General features: G+C 42.9%; 2 protein-coding genes across 2 annotated transcripts in view; one reads left to right on the forward strand and one right to left on the reverse strand.

Moving 5' to 3' along the window:
• zc3h12ab (zinc finger CCCH-type containing 12Ab) overlaps positions 1 to 20,991 on the reverse strand; it is a 184,661-nt gene that overhangs the window by 129,089 nt on the left and 34,581 nt on the right. The window lies entirely within an intron of this gene.
• Positions 5,680 to 20,991, forward strand: part of nedd9 (neural precursor cell expressed, developmentally down-regulated 9) — a 28,753-nt gene continuing 13,441 nt past the window's right edge. The window contains exons 1-2 of the mRNA XM_080045135.1: positions 5,680 to 5,899; positions 17,742 to 18,152. Coding sequence (XP_079901261.1) covers positions 5,888 to 5,899; positions 17,742 to 18,152 — 423 coding nt within the window. The 5' untranslated portion in view covers positions 5,680 to 5,887. The remainder of the gene's footprint in view (positions 5,900 to 17,741; positions 18,153 to 20,991) is intronic.

The raw sequence follows: 20,991 nt of genomic DNA on the forward strand, positions 1-20,991 counted from the left end.
AGATCCTGGCCTATCAATATAGGAGCCTGGGCAGAGAGTCCAGCCCAACTACACAATAGCTCCATAATTAGGTCATTTAGACTGGATATCAGGAATATTTTCGCTGTTGGTTCTCAAAGGATGACATTGCATGTGATGTCGATGAGGCAATGTGGCCAGACGCAAACAGGAGGCGGTATCCAAAGGATTCATAATCCACTCGCCCCATTCCTAACAACACTTTTTTATTTTATTTTAGTGTAATTGTTTCAGAGTTCATAGTGACACACTGAATTGCTTGTTGAACTGCGATCCTATACCTATTTGTTGTGTTTTTTTCTTGTGTTGGCCAAAACCATGAAATTGCAATATACACTTTTTTTCAGAAGCTTTTCTAAAAAAATGTCATGTGTCTAATTGAAAATATAGTGGATCAATCTTTCCAAAAAATGTTTCAAGAGGTTGGATACGGCACGCAAGGTGATACTTCCCCCGTTGCTTGACAAGGGAGGACATTGCCTGTGACGTGGATGAGGTGATGTGGCCAGATGCCAACAGGAGACAGGATCCATAGCCTAAATGTCTTCCAATCATTCCCCTACAACACTATGTTTTGTAGAACATTCTAGTGGTACCATTTCTTGTGTGTCTTTGTGTGTTTTTTTTTTACTTTTGCAAAAACCTGAAGTGGCAAAATAAAATGAAAAATCTGAAGCGTTTACATTTTGTTTTCATGTGTCTAGATCAACTGAAGTGAATCAATCTTTCACAAAAAATAATTTATGAAACTTTTAAGGTCAAAAATCATCCAAAGTACTGAATACAGATGTGTTTTGCATAAAGCCCATTTGTGTGTTGTTGCTGATAGGAGAGAGTAATTCAAAGGTGCATGTGTGTATTGTTTTGATGCTAAAAACAGTTTTGAAATGGGATTGTTAGGTTTTGTTTCAAGAGTTTCATTTTGCTGTATAAGTTAGAAGTTTATCTCCATGTGCTTTGTCCTATTCGGCCTGTGTGTTACGTTTTGACACATTGGGCCAAAGTCTGCAACATGTGTGTAAGCAATGGAGCCTAGCTTAGCATACACAATGAAATCAAGGGGGAAACAGATACTTGATACGTGATTAGACACGACCCAGTATTTCCTCAAAAAACACATATATTTCTCTTGTGATGGTAATGCAACACCAGGAGATAGGAACTGATTCACTCGGATACAGTTGAGTGATATTGACACCTAAGCCAGAGCCCTAGTTACCTTGGTCCAGTTATACTGAATATACCTCAGAATTTCAATATACCTGAGTCTTGGTTCCAAGGCACCAAGAGGACTCATGCCCAAAATGGCTGTCTCTGGTTGGGTCAGTTCCGAGTAGAAACTGTGGACAACATCGGTAGTCTTACATTGAGCTTTTACAACCAATTCAGTCCGTGCCACTCTGTTCAGTTTGAGAATGTTTTTAAGAGATAAACATGTTTTGTGTGGTCCGGGCCCCACCTCTAAATCACCTCCTCTTCCAAGGAAGAATATACAGTAAAGTAAATATCTGAGGTAAGTCTGAAGTGTTTTGTCAAGAGTACTAAGAATGTATGAGTAGAGGGAAAGTAAATAGTGTGAGGGAGGATCAGAGAGGTCCCAGTTGCAAAACTACCACCCACATGTTGTCTTTTCTTTTCTGTCTCAGGTAAATGGATGAGAATTCGGCCAATCCAAATGTCACCATGAATCACTGTTATATGTTTTTAGAAGTCTTACTGTAATCCAGTGGTAGGTTGCATCTATATACAGTCTATGGTTGCCATGAAGATAGTTTAGTTTTGTATGTATCCAGATTTTCTGAGGTGTCTGCCTTTGCATCTGAACAGTCATGTTTCTCCTAAATATGGAAATAAGTAATGTTCCTCCGATTAAGTGTTGGTTTACCCACATTTAGGAAAATACAATGAAGGGGAATGAAATTAGTTTTTTCAGGGAATTGAAAAACCTCATGATTTATTTTCATTGCCAAGGTGCAGTGCTTTGCAGGAAGTAGTGTGTCATAAAGGTGTGTTGGACGGATGAGTGTTATCTCTGACTTTCATGCAGGAATTCATCTGTCTGTTTATTAACTCAAAAGAAAAATCCCTAACCTTAACAAAATGTTCTGGCTAACTTTGACAATTCCCCAATACAGTTAATTTTCCCCAAGCAGGACCTTCCCCTAATGTTAACCATAACATCTAGATGCAGATTTTTTTTTTAAAGAAGAAAGAAAATGAATGAAAAATTTCGCGTAATGGTTTTGTGGAATTGTTGTTGAGTAATAAAGTTTTTGTCTGGCAATGCTACCGGACACAAATATAAAAATGACATCATGTTTTCAAATCAGTGTCCCTTAAAATTCACAGACCAAGCTGTCAACATGCTTCTTTAGTAAAATATAAAACACATTAAAAAACAAAGATTCCATTCACCTCCATTGTAATGGGAACATAGCCGGAATCTGACAACAAATAAAACTCCAAATTTACTGCCTTGCAGGATAGTTTGAGAGAGAAGGGAGAACACAATTTTACGGTCCTATGGGGGACAAGATGACCCTTTTAGGCATAACTCCTGCAAAATGGCAGTAAAAGAACACCGTGACCCCGACTCATATAGTGTTGGACTCATATTTTCTCACTCTTGTGTGTTTTGTGCATTCCACTGCGCTGCTGCCCGGCCACAAGGCTTCATAAGGTCACACAGGGCACAGAGAGGGAGACCGTGTGGATGAGTGAGGGGGGGGGGGGTTCAGCAACAAGGAGGGTGGTGATGGAGCGAGGGGGTGGTGGTCCCATAAATCTGCCTAAGCTGCTAGTTTTTTGGAGAGTTTGAGGGACAGTCATTCACAGGCAGCAGTGAAGAGGGGGGCCTCCCACTCCTTCACCCCCACCGCCGGGCCTGCACAGAGGGGCTGTTGTCAAGACCAGCACCTCCTGCTCATGTCCATCCACCGGATACAGTAACTTGCTTGAGGCAACACAGCCCTGTGATCTCCACTTATGGAAGATGTATGGCTGGCTGTGCCCTCTGTTAAAATCCTGGGGTCAAGATCTGCAGGGGAAGGGGGGTACGTTATGTAACTCCAGACATCACAGACACCTGGTTGAGATGAAAGGCGGGCGGCTCATTTTTCACTATTCCCCCGCCCGGCTATTTCCGCGCTGAAATGTGCCGTAATAAGAACGCTGAAAGACCTTTCTGCACCTATAAAGACTGGAGAGGCCTTCTCTGCCCCTTGTAATACAGTAAGGGCTGAGATTACGAACACAGCGGGCATGGTGGCAGGCAGTTGTCATGGCGACTGAGGGGATTGCCGCTCGATCCCTAAATGCCAATACAAATCTTCCCCTTGGCAGGTGATTGTTTGCTTTCTCTGCTGAGATTCAAAGGGAGGATTTTGGGCTGTATAAGTCAAAGCTTTTGCGAGAGTGATTTTGCAAGAAGCTCTCTTCCCAAATCTCCCATTTCTACCAATGACATCCTGATAATGTGTGTCAAGGGCTCGAAGTTGAAAGCAGCCAATGGGACAATGCCACCACAGATTGAGGACTAATGGACTCGTTCAATCCCTGCCACACATTGTGAAGAGGGGGATAATAAACAACCTTTTTTGGGATTATTTCAGGCTGTTTTCTTTCAAAGCGCTGCTGATATAAACAGATGGGAAAATAAGTTGTGTTTGTCACAGGAAACAGGTGCTCACATGCACAGGATCGCATGCCATACACCGAAAATAATACCCCCCCCCCCCTCTCAACACCTCCCCTTACCCACTTGTGGCCTAGAGAATGGGCTCCAGCTGGGCATAGTGTATATTACACAAACAAGTGTTTTGAGTGGCCTTTACACGAGGCATTCATCTGAGGATATGACTGTTCACGGGGGACAATGAGAGCCGATGGGGTCCCTGATTGTGATAAATGAGCCGACACAAATTAGAGCATTTCGAAAAGCATATGAGAGGAAAGCTAATTACAGGAGAATTCTGCCGCCCTTTGCAGAAAAACAGTCTCAATGACAAACAGGCAGTGGTCTACACATATTTGTAAGGCCGGTGTGTGCAAAAGAAAATTATGTCTGTCTATATGAGATGCAGATCTTGAGTGCAATGACTTATACTGTGCAGAGACAGGCTGTGTGCACTGAGGAGGTGTTAGCAGGGTGATGCAGCGAGGCGAAGGCTTTGCCGCCAGTTTCTCGTCTTTTCAGAGATCATCTCGGGCGTTTTCCTGTCACTTCCATTACTCACACACTGAGCAGAAGTGTACGGAGGATCTCTGCTGTCGTCTGTCTTCAATCGAGGCAGGGTGAGGACTAACAGTAAACTGTAAATTAATGTTAAATAATCTGTACTGTCTGTGTACTGTCACAAAGACAACATTTATTTAAGTATTTCATGGTCAGTAGTGCTTGACTTTAATTGTGCACATGGACATTTCTATTGTCTCAAACTCATTGTGGGTTTTTTGACTTCACATTTTCATTTTCAGCTAAATGTACAGAGTGGATGTCTTATTCGGATTGTAGGGAACACCTCCAAAGTACAACCGGTAGTGGAAAAATTATCCAGATCTTTCCTGAGTAAAAGTTAATATTTTGTATTAATAATATAAATCGGACATGTGAGTGGTGGGCTAACCAAAGTGTAAAAGAATAAAGTAACATCACATCATATGGTGGAGAAGTGAAGTGTACGAAAGTGATACCTTTTTCCTATTTTAAACTATATACCTTATCAAATATTCCTTAAGTTGATTTTCATAATATCTAGTTTTTGTGTCATCAAAAATATAAACTAGAGCTTAAGGTGTTTTTTTTCTATGTCAGGCTCTCAAGTAGGTTGATACTGTATAAAAAGTAAGGACGTACATAAAATAAATATATTAAAATGTACATACAGTATACAATACAATACATCTTTTGTTTTAAGAATGTGTGTGCAAGCTGTCATGCAAGTGTATATTCATGTGAAGTGCATGTTTGTGTCACTTAGCTCTGCAGTGCAGAACTAGGCTATACAGTTCAGAGAGAAATGCTATACATAATCGCACTTCCTTTACTTTTACGGTTTCACTATTTCTGAGAAAAACAACCGACAAAACCTTTTTCATCACATAGAACTTCCTGAAGAGTGAAATGATAAAAAAAAAACATGTAAGCTAAAGTAGACCTATACTTGGCAGTTAGTAAATCAGCAAAGTGTTATGATATAAACATCTACAAATAATTGAATGTTTCAATACACTTTGATGAAGTAATAAGTAGCCTAATGAAATCACAATATCTAATGCATTTATGAATTATAGACCGACTGGTGCTGTAAAATGTTTTGATGGATGATGATGAAATGAATGAATATATTGAAAAATAATAACTTTTCAATGTGTTGTTTGTATAGGAAATGTTTTTGTACTGTTGCATTAAAACATTTTCATAGGAATAGGTTTTTTATTTCCAGTGAGCAGGTTTACACGTGTTTTAATGTTGCTGTTTTATCGTGATAATGACGTCACTGTTGTAACAGGGGCAAAGCGCTGGGAGGGTGAGGGGGGCGGGGTTAGAATTCAGAGCGTTCCTTTCGACCAATCAGTGGCGTTCAATGTAAATTTGCTGGTCGTGCCGTCAGTCCGTGTGGTGAGGTGCAGTCTGCCGCTGACTGTGGAAGAGCAGAAAGAAGAAGCAGCGGTCCACATTCACACTAGATCCATCCTGCGTGCGTGTTTTCTCTGGATGGCTGGTTAACCACGCCGATATAAAACTTACCAGTCTCGCAGTTTGAATACAGATGTGCGCTCTTTGACGCGACAAAAGCGGATTTATTTTTCTCTGACGTTTTCTACTTTGGAGGAAGGCAGAGAGAGAGAGAGACAGAAGAGCAGCGAGATGAAATACAAAGTAAGTGGATCGGCTGCACAGGTTGGACACGTAACGGTATAGTTTCTCTGTCTCTTGTGTTCATAATGTGTGTGTGGGAAAATATGGTTTAGGCTACCACACAAGCTGTCTTCCTCATAGCAGTCGTTGTGATTGTGAAACGTTTCAATCATTGCTTTCATTCTGGTATTTATAACTTTTCGGTGTAAACGAGTCGCATCCGGGTTTGTTTTAAATAGACTCAAGCTGGTTTAAAAAAAAGGGAAACTGTGTAATGAGAAGAGGATACCGTCACTCTTCTTGTAAGACGTTTCTGCTTCATATTGGCCTATTTTTGAAAGAGACATTTTTTGCTACAGTTTTATCTGCCTTGAGGCTACGTTTCGTTACCATGACAGGGGCGTAAACAGTTTATACGCAACCAGATCCGTGCCCATCTGCACCCTCTACACCCCACCTTAAGAAGGCTAGTAGTAGAAACAGATTAGATATCATAGAAACATTTTACTGGGGGGTCATATAGCAGGTATATAAAGACATTCAGTAGGCCTATTGCTCTGCAGTGTCACGTCCTCTTCAAAAACATGTGTATTGCTGTTGGACTTTGTTTGTTTATTGTTTTATTTGGCTGAGATTTGGTGTGAACAAAATGGAGAAAATGTTCTTCATATTGTGATTTATATGTTCCTGAAACTACATTTTATTAGACCTATTGTATCGCAGGTTCCCTGTCCACATAGGCGCATCGGAAAGTGTCAAAACTCAAAAACATTTACCTCTTATTTATCCTACAATACTTAGCAGAAACACTAGGAAATGTTCGATAGTTTATGTTTGTAAATGCTACCTAGTGATTTAAATGATTTTAAAAAAAACACCATTGATGAGTGACACCATTGATGCAATAATCCTGTTACTACAACTAGAAGTGATCAAGGTAAAGCTTCCTCACAGTAAAAAATCTCCCAATGTTGACACTCACTTATGAATCACGTCCTCATGAAATCCCCCTGTGCCTCAGGTCTTGATTGGAGCTCTCAGATTCCCTCTTCACTTCAGCACGTAGCCAATCAGGGGCTGAGTAACGTCTGTTGCTGTCAGTCATTGAGGTTTATTTTGTGATCGACAGCTTGTTAACGGCTTCATCCGAGCTGCAGGAGGCCTTGGACTGACTTTGTGGGGAGAGTTGACTCATGCTCGGTCAATGCTTTTTGAGCTTTTTTTGACACTATTTGTGAAATAGTTTGCAACAGTCTTGAAACTCTGTAATGTTAGAGTTAGGTCTCAAGTCTCTTCTTTGTTTCATTCATCAGAAGCTAGGAGCTACACACACTTTAGTCTGAGCTTCCTCACCATATTAGGGAAGCAGAAACAGGGTCTCTCATGCAAAACCGTGCAAAGTGTCGGGGGATGATTCAGGGTTTTTTAAGGGCACGAGGTGATTCCTGAACTGTGAAGTAGCCGTTTGCCAGAGTTTTTTTGCCTGCGATTTTTGACATGACTTGAGGTCGAGCTTGGTTCCGCTGGGCCCGGTGTCACTCATTCTGCAGGGTGTGGTGGTGATCGCAGGGCGTCCACGCTGTGTGTCTGCGTCATGGTCCAGACTGACTCATTGTCCATGTTAAGTACACACACACACACACACACACACACACACACACACGCACACACACACACACACACACAGAGCGAGAAGGAGAATCCAGTGTGATGATTGTAATGTTGGGCGCAAGGCCAGGCAGCATAGCAAGGCCTTCAAGGGAGGCAACAACTTTGATTACGTCTTCATTGATGACTGTTTTCAAGAAGATTGATCAGTGGAGATTTATAAATGTCAGTCACACCCCGCGTTTCTAAGCTGTTATCTGTCTATGGGAGGGAGTTCAGGAACCTTTCTGACGTCTACACTCCTCTGTTTGCCTGTGCTGAATGTTGAGCTATTGAGTGCATGGTAATCATACAGAGTGCAACAGTGTCACAGTACAGTAGGCTGGCTGGCTGGCAGTGAGAGAGGGACAAGAAAAGGTTGGAAACTGGGCAGACCGAGAGGCCTCGTTTTGCGTCACTGCTGTGTTTACCCAGTGCTTTGCAGGTCGGCCTCTCAAAGGAACCTGTTAAACAGTGTCAAAGTTTACTACGTCGGCCCTATCGGATCTCAGTTCATTCGCTCTTGATGTCCGCCGCGATGAATTATTCACAGCTATATTAAGCGCTTCTTTCCCAGCAGAGTGGTAATGTTTCAACACAAGCTTAACGAGGTCGCCCCGGAGACTAGGCGCCCCCCCAACCCTCTCTCATGTCCTGAGGTGAATCTGGCCGGATCAGACCAGACGCTGTGACATCACAGATTGTTTCCACCGGGTGTTCAGGTGTGAGGAGAAGGCTTGTCTTCCATAGGTCACCTAATGCGAGTAATCCCCCGATGGGTGGGCACACAGACGGATCCTTTACAGCTTCAGTGAGGCTCCGGGGGGGTTCTGATGGGAAAGACAAACAAAGAGAGAAGGAGATGATACTTTAGGGAGATTATAGGTAAAGTGTGGGGGGGGGGACACTTAATTTAGATTAGTTTAGCATAAGGACTGGAAACAGCTAGCTCTGTTTAAATAACAAATATCCGCCTACCAACCATAGCTTCCAACACCTCAAATGCGTTATATCTTGTTTGTTTAATATAAGAGGCTAAAACCAGCAGAAAGGTTAGCATAGCGTGACTATCAAAGAGTTAAAATGATTTAGAGTTCAACCCCCCATGAAACCACAAGTTTTTGTTTTCATTGATTAAACAAACAAGATATAACATGCTAATCATTGAGCTTTAGAGGTACTGGTAGAAGGATCTTGTTACAAAGCAATTGGCTAGCTGTTTCCCCCTGTTTCCAGTCTTTATGCTAAACTAAGGTACAATTATCCTGGCTCCTGCTTTATATTTACCTTACAGATATGAGAGTGGTATGAAACGTATCCTCTCATTGCCAACAGAAAGTCTTGAACTATTCTTCTAAAGTGTTACGTCACATCTTTCTGGGGGCAGAAAAGTCCTCATACTTTCGTTCTCGCCCAGAGACTTCCACAACTTTTTTTTTTTTTTAACTCATTCCTTCGTAGCTTACGTAACCGCTGCAGAAATAGCCTCACAACCGCAGTGAAGAGTGATTAGGTGAACCCAAATTCTGGCCAGTTATGTGTGTGCTTGCTTGCTTGCGTGCGTGCGGGTGTGTTTCTTTCTTTTATGGGTTCAGGTTCCAGGCGCTGGCCCAAAACTCAAAGAGGGCTGGAGAGTAGAGGAGAGTGGAGTAGACATTGTTCTGAGAGGGAGGAGGAGGAGGATCTGGGATGCTGAAAGGGACAGCAGAAAAAGAAAAGAAAAGAGGAAGTTGTGGGGGGAACGACAGGGCAAACAGAGTTGGGTGTATTGTGGGGTAGAGGGGTGATGGGGGGGATGGTAGCTGGGAGGTCGAGGAGGGCCCCGTGAGAATGAGAGCATTTCAGGGCGATTATTGTGCGTGGGAAGGTTGTTCGGAAGATGCACATGATTGTTTCAAGGTGCCCTTTTACGTTGGTAATGAGTCTGGTAGCACGGCACTCAGGGATACTACGTCCTTTTCTTGTCTGTGTGCATGTTTATAGGGAAGGGGGGGGATAAAGATAAGACTTTGTTCAAAGAAAACCAAGCAAACAGTCCTTGTCAGCTTGTTCATAATCAAACGTTGGCAAGTTTTTACGCATACGTTCAATCGGTGAAACATCTTTTCCATGTTGTTGTTGTTGTTGACCTACTTCCACTTTATTGTGACTGAGATTGCGTTTAACTCAGACCATTTATTGTCCCACCGCCCTGTTTAAATAGTTGTGGTATTATCACGCTGCGCCATCCAGTCCTTTCAGCATTTTTTTTCAGTGCAGAATTCCTTCCCCCTGCTCCCCAACTTTGCTCCTGTGCAGGATTTTTACTGAGCGTGAAGAGCTTCTCCCCCCAGTGAGAATGAATAGTGGTCCCTCGACACACACACACACACACACACACACACACACACACCCTCCCCTGCTGCGCCCTCGCACCATGAGCCAGCCATTACCATTTGAAAATGTCGAGCGGGGAGACACACTACATTGTGCGCTCATTCGCTCATTTAAGCCCGAGAGAGCAAGAGAGCGAGACTCCCCAACACCGGCAACAATGCACATAATCATTTCCATGTTTGACCTTTGGCGGAAATAATTCTTGCCCCCTTCCTTCCCCCTGTGGAATGCAGAGTATTTAGCAGGGTCATCTCATCTGTGGAGATCTCCCGGGCCTATGTCAGCCTGGTCCCACACTGCAGAGAGTGGGTCCTCGTGGCAGATAAGAGGCGACGCGACAGCTGGGAACACCGGCGAAGAAAAGTGTTTAGGGCCACTGCTCTGAATCTCTATCTTTAGTCAGTTGTTTGTGCTTTGAATGTGTGTTTTGGAGAAGGCGAGAAGGACAATTCTAACCAGAGATGCTTTAACTGGCTGAACTTGTGCATTTGCATCTCAGTAAAGCTGAACACATTAGGTGTTTTTATTTATCATATACGAATATTGTTTGAATTTTTGACTGCAACTTGAAGACCCCATCAAACAATCATTAGTTTCAGCCCTGTATCACATTACTGACAAAATGGATGTCTGGTCTGAGTGTCAAAAGATTCTGGTTCAATGTTTTTCTATCAGTTTAAGTATGTTTAATATATTTGGGTTTTGGAATGTTTGTAAAGCAAAAAAAGAAAAGCTTCTCCTTTTATCTCAGACACCCTTCATGATTTTGAGGGGTGGGGGGGGGAAGATGGCAGCCTCAGTCCTTCGAGCTTTTTGTGTCTTTGAGATCTTTTGCGTAGCGTGAAATCGGGAAGACACTTGCGTGAATCTCCATCTCATTGGCTATTCCTATATGTAAAACCATTCAATGTGGCCCCGCGGAGATACCATGAGACATATTTCACATCTCGGGCTAGTCCGCACTCGGGAATGGGATAAGCTGTCGTCTCCGGGGGTTACCGCCATGTATCCTCGTTAGGCATCGATGCCAAGCTTGGAAATAATCCATGTCTGTACGGTGCCAACACTGGCGCCTCTTGGCCGGGGGCCCCATGAATACCAAACGGACATAGTTTGTTGTTGTGCGGATGCTGTTTTGACCCCTGTAGGTGCAGTAGATTGTCTTTACATGTCAAAAGGCGGGGCCGACAATTGGACAAAGCACCCAGAGTTTGCAGAGATCCACAGTTTTGCAGAGACACTTCAGCAGCATGGATTCTGGCCAACGTGGGCCCCTCAAAATCGAAAGACAGTTTCTCTTCTTCTCACCATTGACGCAGTCCTGGAATGACTTGGTAGAATATGAGACGCAACGTTGCACAATATGTTTCCCCCAGTAGGTGCTCCAGTTCACGGAATCCAATCCACTTTTGAGAGAATATCTCCAGTGTGGCTTTCACTGCTAATTATAGGCTGTGTGTTTTTTGGCGTTCGGAACCGGAGCAAGGGGAGTCCAAGATGTGGAAAGATAAGACTGGGTCGGTCCTGGCCCTGGATCTCCCTCGGTTACTGCAGGAGACAGGAAGTGCCTCAGGCTAAGGAGTGGAGGGCAGGGCCTCATGTCAACTTACCCTCTAGTTTATGTGACTGTAAAAAATTAAATGGCTATGATGAATGGGCAGAGTGAGGAGGAGGAGGAGGAGGAGGAGGACAGTCATTTTAACAACGAAGTTACTCAAATCATTTCCTGTGACCTAGTCAGAATGTGGCGACGTCGTAACTTAGATTGATAAAAATCTAGGAAAATCATGCAACTAAATAGTTTTAGTTTTGTTTTCAGGGAAAATTCAGAACTATGACACAGGTTAAGTCATCGTACATATTCACTGACAAACCAAATGTCTCTGCTCTCAAACTAAGATGTTTTCGAGCGTCTGTGGTTTGTCGCAGCAGCTTGCGGTGTGGTTAGATCCATGGGTAAGATGCAACTAGGCACGACATGGCGTATCTGTCTGCACGCTGCTGCTGATCAGATGCTGCAGCTCGTGAACCACTAAGGGAAGTCGGTGGGTGTCATATTTACCCAAGGGAGACAATAATTCTTTTATACCGGAGCAGTGAGAATGAATAGAGTCCTTTTCTGTCGTCCTGAAGGAGCTGCTTGGTGATATTTTTGGTGATATAACTCAATACATGAAAACTAGATTATGTTTTTTCAGTTCGTCACTTCACTGCTAATCGATGGCTGTCAACCACAAGGCTGGAACACACTATTGATTGTTTTAACCGTTATTGACAACTCCGTCCATGCCACTGTATCTGTGTCGTAAGTGACTATTGATTAACAAGTTGCATAAGATACCAGCCAGTCCCTGTATGCATGCAGCAGGGCACGTGTTGTGTGTGGGAATAGGCAAAGAGAAATCAAGTTGTGACATTTTTTCCACAAGAATTTTTTTTTTTTCAAAATTGAGGTGAAGTTTGACCGAGTCTGCTGTGTAATTACGTTAATGCACGGCCAGTGGCTTGTGAAAGAGGCCGTAATCAGAGGGTCGACCTTTCCTGAAAACTGTCCAAAATCCAAATGAAGAAATTACCGTTGCTCTCTGAGCTCTGAACCGCTTCCCAGGAGCAATGCCTACCCAGAACCCTTCACACGGCCCATTTATTTGAACTGGCTCTCACCCGCAGCAGCAGCAGCAGCAGCAGCAGGCCGCACTCCGAGGAACGGCTCGTAAAAAAGTCATCAGGTCCTCATTATCGTCATTACTATAATTATTTTCTATATTTAACCATGTGAAATGAGGCCAAATGAGTGTGTGCCGGTTCGCCCCTCTCTGCGAAAACCACCCCGGGACACGTGGTACAGTGGTACGGCTCTGCTTTTCTCACACTGTGAGTTCCGTGCGCGATGTTGGCACGGCCTGGGGCGTACCACTTTATTTTGAAGTGGGGGTGAGGGGGGCAGTTTGTGTTTGTTTGGGTCGTGTCTTTGGAAAGCAGGGCAGCTCCCGTTGCTATGGGAAGCTATGGTTACTTACTGCTATGTGCTTCTGTGGTTGTGTTTTTTGGAGACTTCGGGTATTTGTGAGCTTGTTCAGCCAAAGCCACCTTCATTATTATTGGAAATTCTGAAAACCACCCACTGTGAGAGCTCGATTACTGAAAGCAAAGGTGGGGTCATTTCAAGTAATCAGGGCGAGTTACATAAGATTTTATTTTTGGCCCATTCAGGACCTCCACACAAATGAGGGGGACGTTTATACTGTTAGTGTTCAGGCGAGACGCTGGTGGGGAGAGGAAAAAAAGCTGCTTTGTTGATGTTTCAGTGTGAGTCACAGCTGAGAGGGGCTCAGACAGGCGGGTCTTAAGGCTATACACTATATCGGGCTCCAGGTGCAAGTCTGGACGATTCCTCCCCTTTTCTAATGACTAAAACATACGAGACTGTGGGAAACTACACTGCAGCCACATGTTGCAAAGGCGACATGTGTGTTTTTATATCTCCTTTTTATCTTTTGTGAGTGTCTCCTGGACTGGATCTGTTTTTCTATTTCCTTTTCAGGTTCAAAAGTTTGTTGCAGCTCCATCTTCCACATCTTTAGGGCTGAGACGTTTATCTGCGACTATTTCGAGTAATGATTAATCAATATAGCCACTTGGAGTTTTTTAAAGCAAAAATAGTAATAAAACACCAAATAATCTCCTATTCCTGCTTCATGTGAAGAAATAAAGTAGCAAATTCTCACATTTCACAATATAAAATAAATAACACAAAGTGCTCTGCCAGCGTGTGTTATTTCTTTAGTATTTAAAGGGCCGGGACCAGAAACTCATAATAGATAACTTCCTGGAAGCTCACACTCATTTGTGTGTGAAGCAGAAGGGGCCCCCCGCCCGCCCGCTCGCCCGTCCGCTGACAAATGGCAAACACATGTGTTTACAGGAGGATCAATGGCGAGCGGTGGAGTCACCGTGTTGTGACTAACCAATGTTTATGCCACAGATCTGACGCCCCGCTTTAATAGTCAGTTTCACCTGCTCCGGTTACAGTACAGAGCGACGGGCTGAGGCAAACAAAAACAAGACAACAGCATCACTTCAAAAGCATGTCAGCCATTACAGCTAACAGCCAGATTAAAAGGCCTGACCCTTCAGATTTATAATATCAGTCATTATGTTTTGAAATCCCCTCAGGCTCATGTGTGAGGTTTTATTGGTGCAGGTGCTATAAACGAGACCATGATTTACATTTATATTGTCTGCATGTTTACCTGTGCTAACAAAACTACCCCACGGTGAGAACAAAGGTTGAGTGTGTGAAACCATAAACTCTTCTTTAAACAAGTTCAAATGCAGATGAGTAGTTTGCGACTTACAAAGACATGCAAAGAGTGCAGATTCTGTGTTCTAAATGGTGCACATTTATTGTCAAACTGATTTTCACAGTTTGCACAGTACACTTTGGGAGTTGGGAAGTGCCGCATGAAAAGTTCCGTCAACACCAAAACACAAATATAGAACATACAAAAATGGAAAGTAATGCGTCGTTTTTAGAGGAAAATGTTTAGGAAGTTCAAGTCAGCAGTACACAATAATGTTTTGTAGAAATTCTCATCAACTTAAGGGAAAGTTATGAAGTATCAAAGTGATAAAACAATGTAAAGCGACCACAGGAGCCAAGACAAAACACCAGGGTTAAGTCAGGTTCTAGATATAGTTTCAAATCTGCACCGAGGCTGCATGAAAGTGTGAGTATGTGTGAGTGTGCTGCTGAGCTGTTGACACCTTTTGAGATGTTCAGCAGAGACCAGTGTCTCTGTGTGGTTTGAAAGGACGGATGCAAGGTCACAGTTTCTCTCGCAACATCTTCCTCTGTCTCTGCCATACATAGCAGCACGGGCAGATATTGCCAGGTCTGCTCGAAAGAAAGGTGGTTTTCACTACCTTTTTTTTGTGTTACATGTTTTAACCATGCTTGTATAAGTGCACACAGTTGGTTTGTGGTTGTGTGTAATGGGTATTCTTCACCTGGCAGCTGTTTACTGCGATCACTGTCGCCTTCAGAGACTATACGTGCTGTTTGTGGTGTCTGTGAGTTGATTTCATTTCTCCTCTGAGCATCAGACACAAAGCAGGACGTTTATGTAAGAAACACTCAACGTACAGATCTGTTCTCAAGTGGCACGTACCAGGGATTTAAGACAATGTGTGGCATTCATCATTTTTGCAGAAAATTGCATTTTCTATTTGGTACCTTTCAACATTTACGGGTCATTACTCATCTCTAATTTATAGATTTTTTTTAGGTGCAGTTTTTCACCTTTATTGGATAGTATTAGGCACAGCGTTGAAATGGGGAGAGAGAGATGCAGAAGACATGCAGTAAACGGCAAGGCGGGGTGCGACAAGGACTTACCCTTAATGGTACTCACTCTACCGCTGAGCAACCAGGGTGCCCCCCTCATTACCCATCTTTAATCTGTTATCTGAATAATGAATATTCACCATATCATAATTCTAGGATTTTTTGGGCATATAGAGTAAATTCTTCTCCCTCCAACAGTTGCCTTAGAGTTTTCTTGCTGATCTTTGTCCAGTTTGATCCTCAGACATCACCTATTGTAATATCATATCATCCTAATACGAGAAAAAACCTTGGAGAGAAGTATAAGATAAAAATAAGGTAACCTTCTCGCATGAGGCTCAATTTCTGCTGCTTTGAACGTGTCCCTCATCTCACGGAACAAATTCATTCAAACTCTAATTGGAGCTGCAGTTGAAATCACAGTAATCAGTGTATCGTTTCCTCATGGATGCGTCTGCCAGCCTTGATCAAATTATTGGAATGAGCATCAGACTTCCAGTATCCGCTCCCACTGGACATCATTGCATCGTTGACCTCCGGGGGGGTCACAATTGAATGTGTTGCATCTAGTCTGTGTTTGCGAGGCGGGTGGGGGGGGGGGGGAGGGGGTTGATTGTGAGAGTTTGATTGTGAGGGTGTAATTGTGCGACAGGTTTTGCTGGCTAATGGTCCTGACAGCGTACTTAGACAATAGCCAGGCAGGCCGGGGCCCCCAGTGAGAGATAACGATGTTACTAGTGGAGAGAGAGTTTCACATGGGAACTTGCCTGAATCGGGCCGGGGGTAGGAAAGAGGAAGGCCAACGCCAGCAGCGGCCCCAAAGTGGACTTCCTGATTCCCACACTTAGCCACTGAAGGGTGAGGCCTTATAAAAAAAAGGTACTGGAAAAGAAGTGAAACTGGTTGAGAGATATTCTGGTTTACATGTTCCCTATACATAATCGTCACTCTACTAGAAATAGTGTACTTGTAATATTCCTATTTCATCCAAATGTGCATGTCACTCGTTAATTAGGATTAGGGAAACCAATTTTATCCTCGACTCGGCTCATTTTATCTGATAGGAGTGGATTTAATCCGACGTGCTTGGCTGAAAGATGAGAGTTTATGAAGATTTAATGTCAGCAGAATTGGCTTCCACCGTGTTCTAACTCTGTACCTCCTTCGTCATTATAAAACATTTCATAGCTGAAGTAGTGGCACTAACTTAATGAGATGTGTTTGTTGTTTTTTACCATCTTGACAAGTCCCATGTGACTTGGGAGTGGCGCTGCAAAAATACAATGCATTTTGGTTGTTTGAATGAAACACAAACAACAACGTCTCTCCTCTTGTGTCCCGCTAATGTTAAAGTGCCTTTGAGCAAGGCGCCTAGTCCCTAATGTTTATGGAGCTTACATAACTTAAAGTACAGGACTCTTGTTGTTTCAGAGGCAGCTTCTAGCAGTTAAAAAAGTTTGTTATTATGTGAGTATGGCGGGGCTGAAAAGGGAGTAGTATTCATGCTCAGTTAACTCCTTCTCTGGATGAATAAAGGAGAAAGGGGAAAAGATTGGTGCATTTACCGAGGCAATTAGTTCTAAATGGCTCTCCCTTTAGGAGCAGAAGTGGCACACTCTGGGGCATTCTGCTATCTCCTAAATCTGTGGTTTTGGAGTCATTATCCCTCAGCCCTCATTGCCCCCTTTTTAGATAACTGTGCCCCGGAGCGAGTCGCAAGCTGAGAAAATCCCATCAAGTTCAGATTGGCTTGAAAGACATCTGGCGTGGAGCTGGCGGGCTAATGCAATCCTGCATGGTAATTTGAAGTGCAGAGAGAAGTTCACCGGCATGTCATTCACCAAGGCGTTTTTAAAGCTGACATAGAAGAAAAAAAACTCTAAAGGAATAGTTTGACATTTAAGGAAGCGGGCTTGTTCGCTTTGTAGTGGAGAGTTAGATGTGGAGATTGATCTGTGCTGGGAATATGATGGTACAACTATCAGGGGATTATCTTAGTTTAGCATCAAGACTGTTAACAACAAAGGTAACATAATCCACCTATCAGCACCACTAAAGCTTTAATTACATTTAATATATTGTCTGTTTAGTCCGTACAAAAACTTTTTAGTGTTCGGATTATAGAAACAGGATATAACTCGTTAATATTGAGCTTTTTTGGAGTCTTTGTGCTTAGCTAAGCTAATTGGCCACTGCTCCTTTAATGTTTTATAGAATTTACTTAAAGCTGACAGTATGTAAAAAAGGTAAAGTCAAGTATTAAACAAGATCCAATATCTTTACTGTCCGTAATGAGTGACAGAAATGTGTCTTTGACAGGCTCAAATGACATAAAATACATATACAGATTTATACAGATATGTAAAACAGTACAAAAAGAAGACGGAATAGAGTGGGATATAGTGGGATACAGTATGTTGCCTATGTGTGGGATCAAATATTTGTACGGGTCTAAATCATTCTCTCTCTCTCTCTCTCTCTCTCTCTCTCTAGAACCTAATGGCCAAAGCGTTGTACGACAACATGCCGGAGTCCCCGGAGGAGCTGGCCTTCCGTAAAGGGGACATCCTGACCGTCATAGAGCAGAACACGGGCGGGCTGGAGGGCTGGTGGCTCTGCTCGCTGCACGGTCGCCAAGGCATCGCGCCCGGCAACCGCCTCAAGCTGCTGATAGGACCCATGTTTGAGGCCCAGTCGCCCACGGCAGCCGGCACCGCCTCCCCCACGGGCCAGTCCCAGTCCCAGGCCTCTCCTCAGGGCCAGGGGGCTCAGGGCATCTACCAGGTGCCCCCCTCTCTACAGAGCCCACACAGTCAACAGAACATCTACCAGGTTCCTCCTGCACAAGACATCTACCAAGTCCCACCTCGGAGCACGCTAGCTGCTGAACACACCCCCAGCAAGGTGAGGAACCAAGCAGGCTCTAAAGCTGACTTTAAGTAGATTTAGAAATGCTGTAATCTTATAGTATTGCCTTGTCTTCATTGCACTCATTTAATTGTTTTTATATACACCACACAGTGTTTTAAACTGTTTTTTTTAATGGGATGACTTATAATGAGGATTCTGAAAAGTGGTCTATCAATAAAGTTATTATTATTATATAGTTTACATTTCCCTTCAGGCTCCAACTAATGACTGTTTCCATTATCAGGGAATCAGTCAATTAGTTTTTTGATGAATCGTTAAATGCAATAACGAGCCGTGGAGAGCCAGCGAGGCTGGACCAGCTGATGTCACTGATTAGCGTTGCTTAAAGTAGAAAGGAGGAACTAATCAGAGAAACAACCTGCGGAGGGGATCGTTTAGAATGAACACCTGTTGAGTATTGGCTTTTCTAAGGAGCGTTATTCATCAATAAAACATTTAAAAAGCTTGTTTTGTCCAAGCAGCAGTCGACATCTTACACCTCAATTGCATTTAGTTTCAAAGTAGTGGGGAGCATACTTTGAAAGCTCATTACCAAGGATTTACACAAGCTAAACGTGTGAGATGAAAAGGCAGAGAATGAGATGAAAGCAAAGGTAAAATAAATAGAAAGTGAAAGACAGGGTGTTAGAGGTGGAGAATATGGAGACTCATGTTCACTGACCTCTGCAGACCGTCCTCTGGGATCAGAGCGGATTTAAAGCATAACATGGACTCTGGTTGGTTGTGGGCATTAGATGTGATAAGACATGTCATTAACGCATTTACACCGTGACCGCGTTGCCCCTGACTACCATCGGTGTGATTGCTCTCACACATAAAAGCAGAGAGAGCAGAGAGATTGTGGGTGAAATGTGAAATGTGGGCAGGGTGTGCCGGGCCTGGCGCTCGCCACAGAGCAGGCTAGTGTTTTTGTGCAACGCTCCCATTTGGCTTTTCTTGTCCATTGGCACACAGTGTGCAGCAGAGCCAGGCGAATGCCACAGAAGGGGCACAGCGAATATGGGAACAACTCGTGGAAAAGCAAACAGCACAGGGCTGTTTTTTTTATTTTGGTGGAGCACAGCTGCATGAAAGCAGGATTTTTCCTTATTTAAATGCCTGACATGGTTCTTTTACAGTATAGCTATATATACAATCCTCCAAGCAGCAGTGTGTCCATCATGTATATTTGTTATTTTATTGCCTGGATGGTATATCATTAAAAGCATGTCTCTTTCTCTATATATCTAGGCCTATTGCTAAATTTAGTTACCATAAGTCACCGGTCACCCCATTTGCTTATTCTTGGCATTGTTAGCTGAGATGCCATTTTAGTCGCTTATATTGGCAAATTTAGGCCAGATATTGCTTTAAGTGACATTACCAAAATAGTTTTGCTGACATGGACTCTTCTCCGCTTGTGCATTTGATAAACAACATTTTATCATCGCCAATAATTAGCATTTTTGGACACATTGGCAGTTTTTCATGCAGAGGTTTCACAGTCATGGTTTAACAACAATGATCAGTCAGTACAAATGGAAGTGAGTGGCAGGTTTGCACTTAAATAGGAAGGAAGAATTTAGCTGTTTATTCAAGCGCTTAACTACTTCTAGCACCTCAGACCAGATCATCCCTCTAGGAGACGGATTGTAATTATATGCTGGATGAGCTTTAGATATCCTAAGGGTGTTTTTTTTCATCAGCTCCAGCCATCTTAGAAATGAGCCAAGGTGAGCATTTCAGTAGGTAAATATGCAGCAGGCGCCACAGGCTTAGAGGACTTTGTGTGATTCACTGTGTGATAAAGTTAGTCGTTGCCAAGGGGCCGAGAGGAGAGACCTGTCAATCAAACCACACCTCCCTCTTGCTCTAAGGGGCCTCGTGGCTTAACCGAGGACTGGTATTAAAAAGGCTTTGGTGATAACATGGAAAAATTAAATGTGCTTTTGATGAGAGTGCGTTTAGTTCTGTAATCATGTTATGCGAGGGATTACATTGAGTCTTGGACGTTTCGCTTCAATCTGTGGTAATGCAAGTAGTGATTTCTTTCTTTCTCGGCGCGGTTGTGGATGTCTATTAAATAGAATTTTTTTTCTGTGTGTTATTCTTAACATTGGTTGTATCGCAGGAGTTCAGACAAGGCTCCGTTGTTTTCCAGTGACGTCTTGTGTGTTGGACAGAAGCTCTATCGGTTTCTGTGGCCATGGTCAGTCCACTAAGATATGTAGTGAAACAAAGTAAAGTATCATTGGTTCATCGAGGGGAATTTGAAAGAGTTACTTTGGGAATCCAGAGTTCAAAAAGTCCCCTTTGATTATAGACAAGGTTAGGTGACTTGGAGGGACATGAGACTTTCTTCTCAACAAAAGATACAGAGGGAATTTATTTAGCTGAGAGACTGAGTTTCACTGTTAACATTCACTTTGTGAGCAGTGAGCACAAGGTAACGATTATGGTTTGTAGAAAACTAATGGTACAATAACCAGTTTAAGTCCAATTCTGGGTCAGTTATTTTAGTTTAAGAACGACCAGTTTGAGCATTAACAAAATAAAACAACATTAAATTGATGCACAACAATATGGCGAACAAATGTTTTTGGCTATCTTGCCTTTATCAGGATGTTACTTCTCAAGATAAAATATTTCCTTTTAACTCATGAATGAGTAAACACATTTCCCAGTCAAATTGACCTCAAAAAGTCCCTCTTTTAACTGAACTCCATTTAAAACATCCTGTTTATTGGTCGCAAATTTCTCTTTGGAAATCCCAATGATAGCTGAAACCATATGGTTCACCAAGAATGGTACGCTGGATAATAGCTGCTTATTT

This window comes from Ammodytes marinus (assembly GCF_949987685.1).
Source record: "Ammodytes marinus genome assembly, chromosome: 17".
NCBI lineage: Eukaryota > Metazoa > Chordata > Actinopteri > Uranoscopiformes > Ammodytidae > Ammodytes > Ammodytes marinus.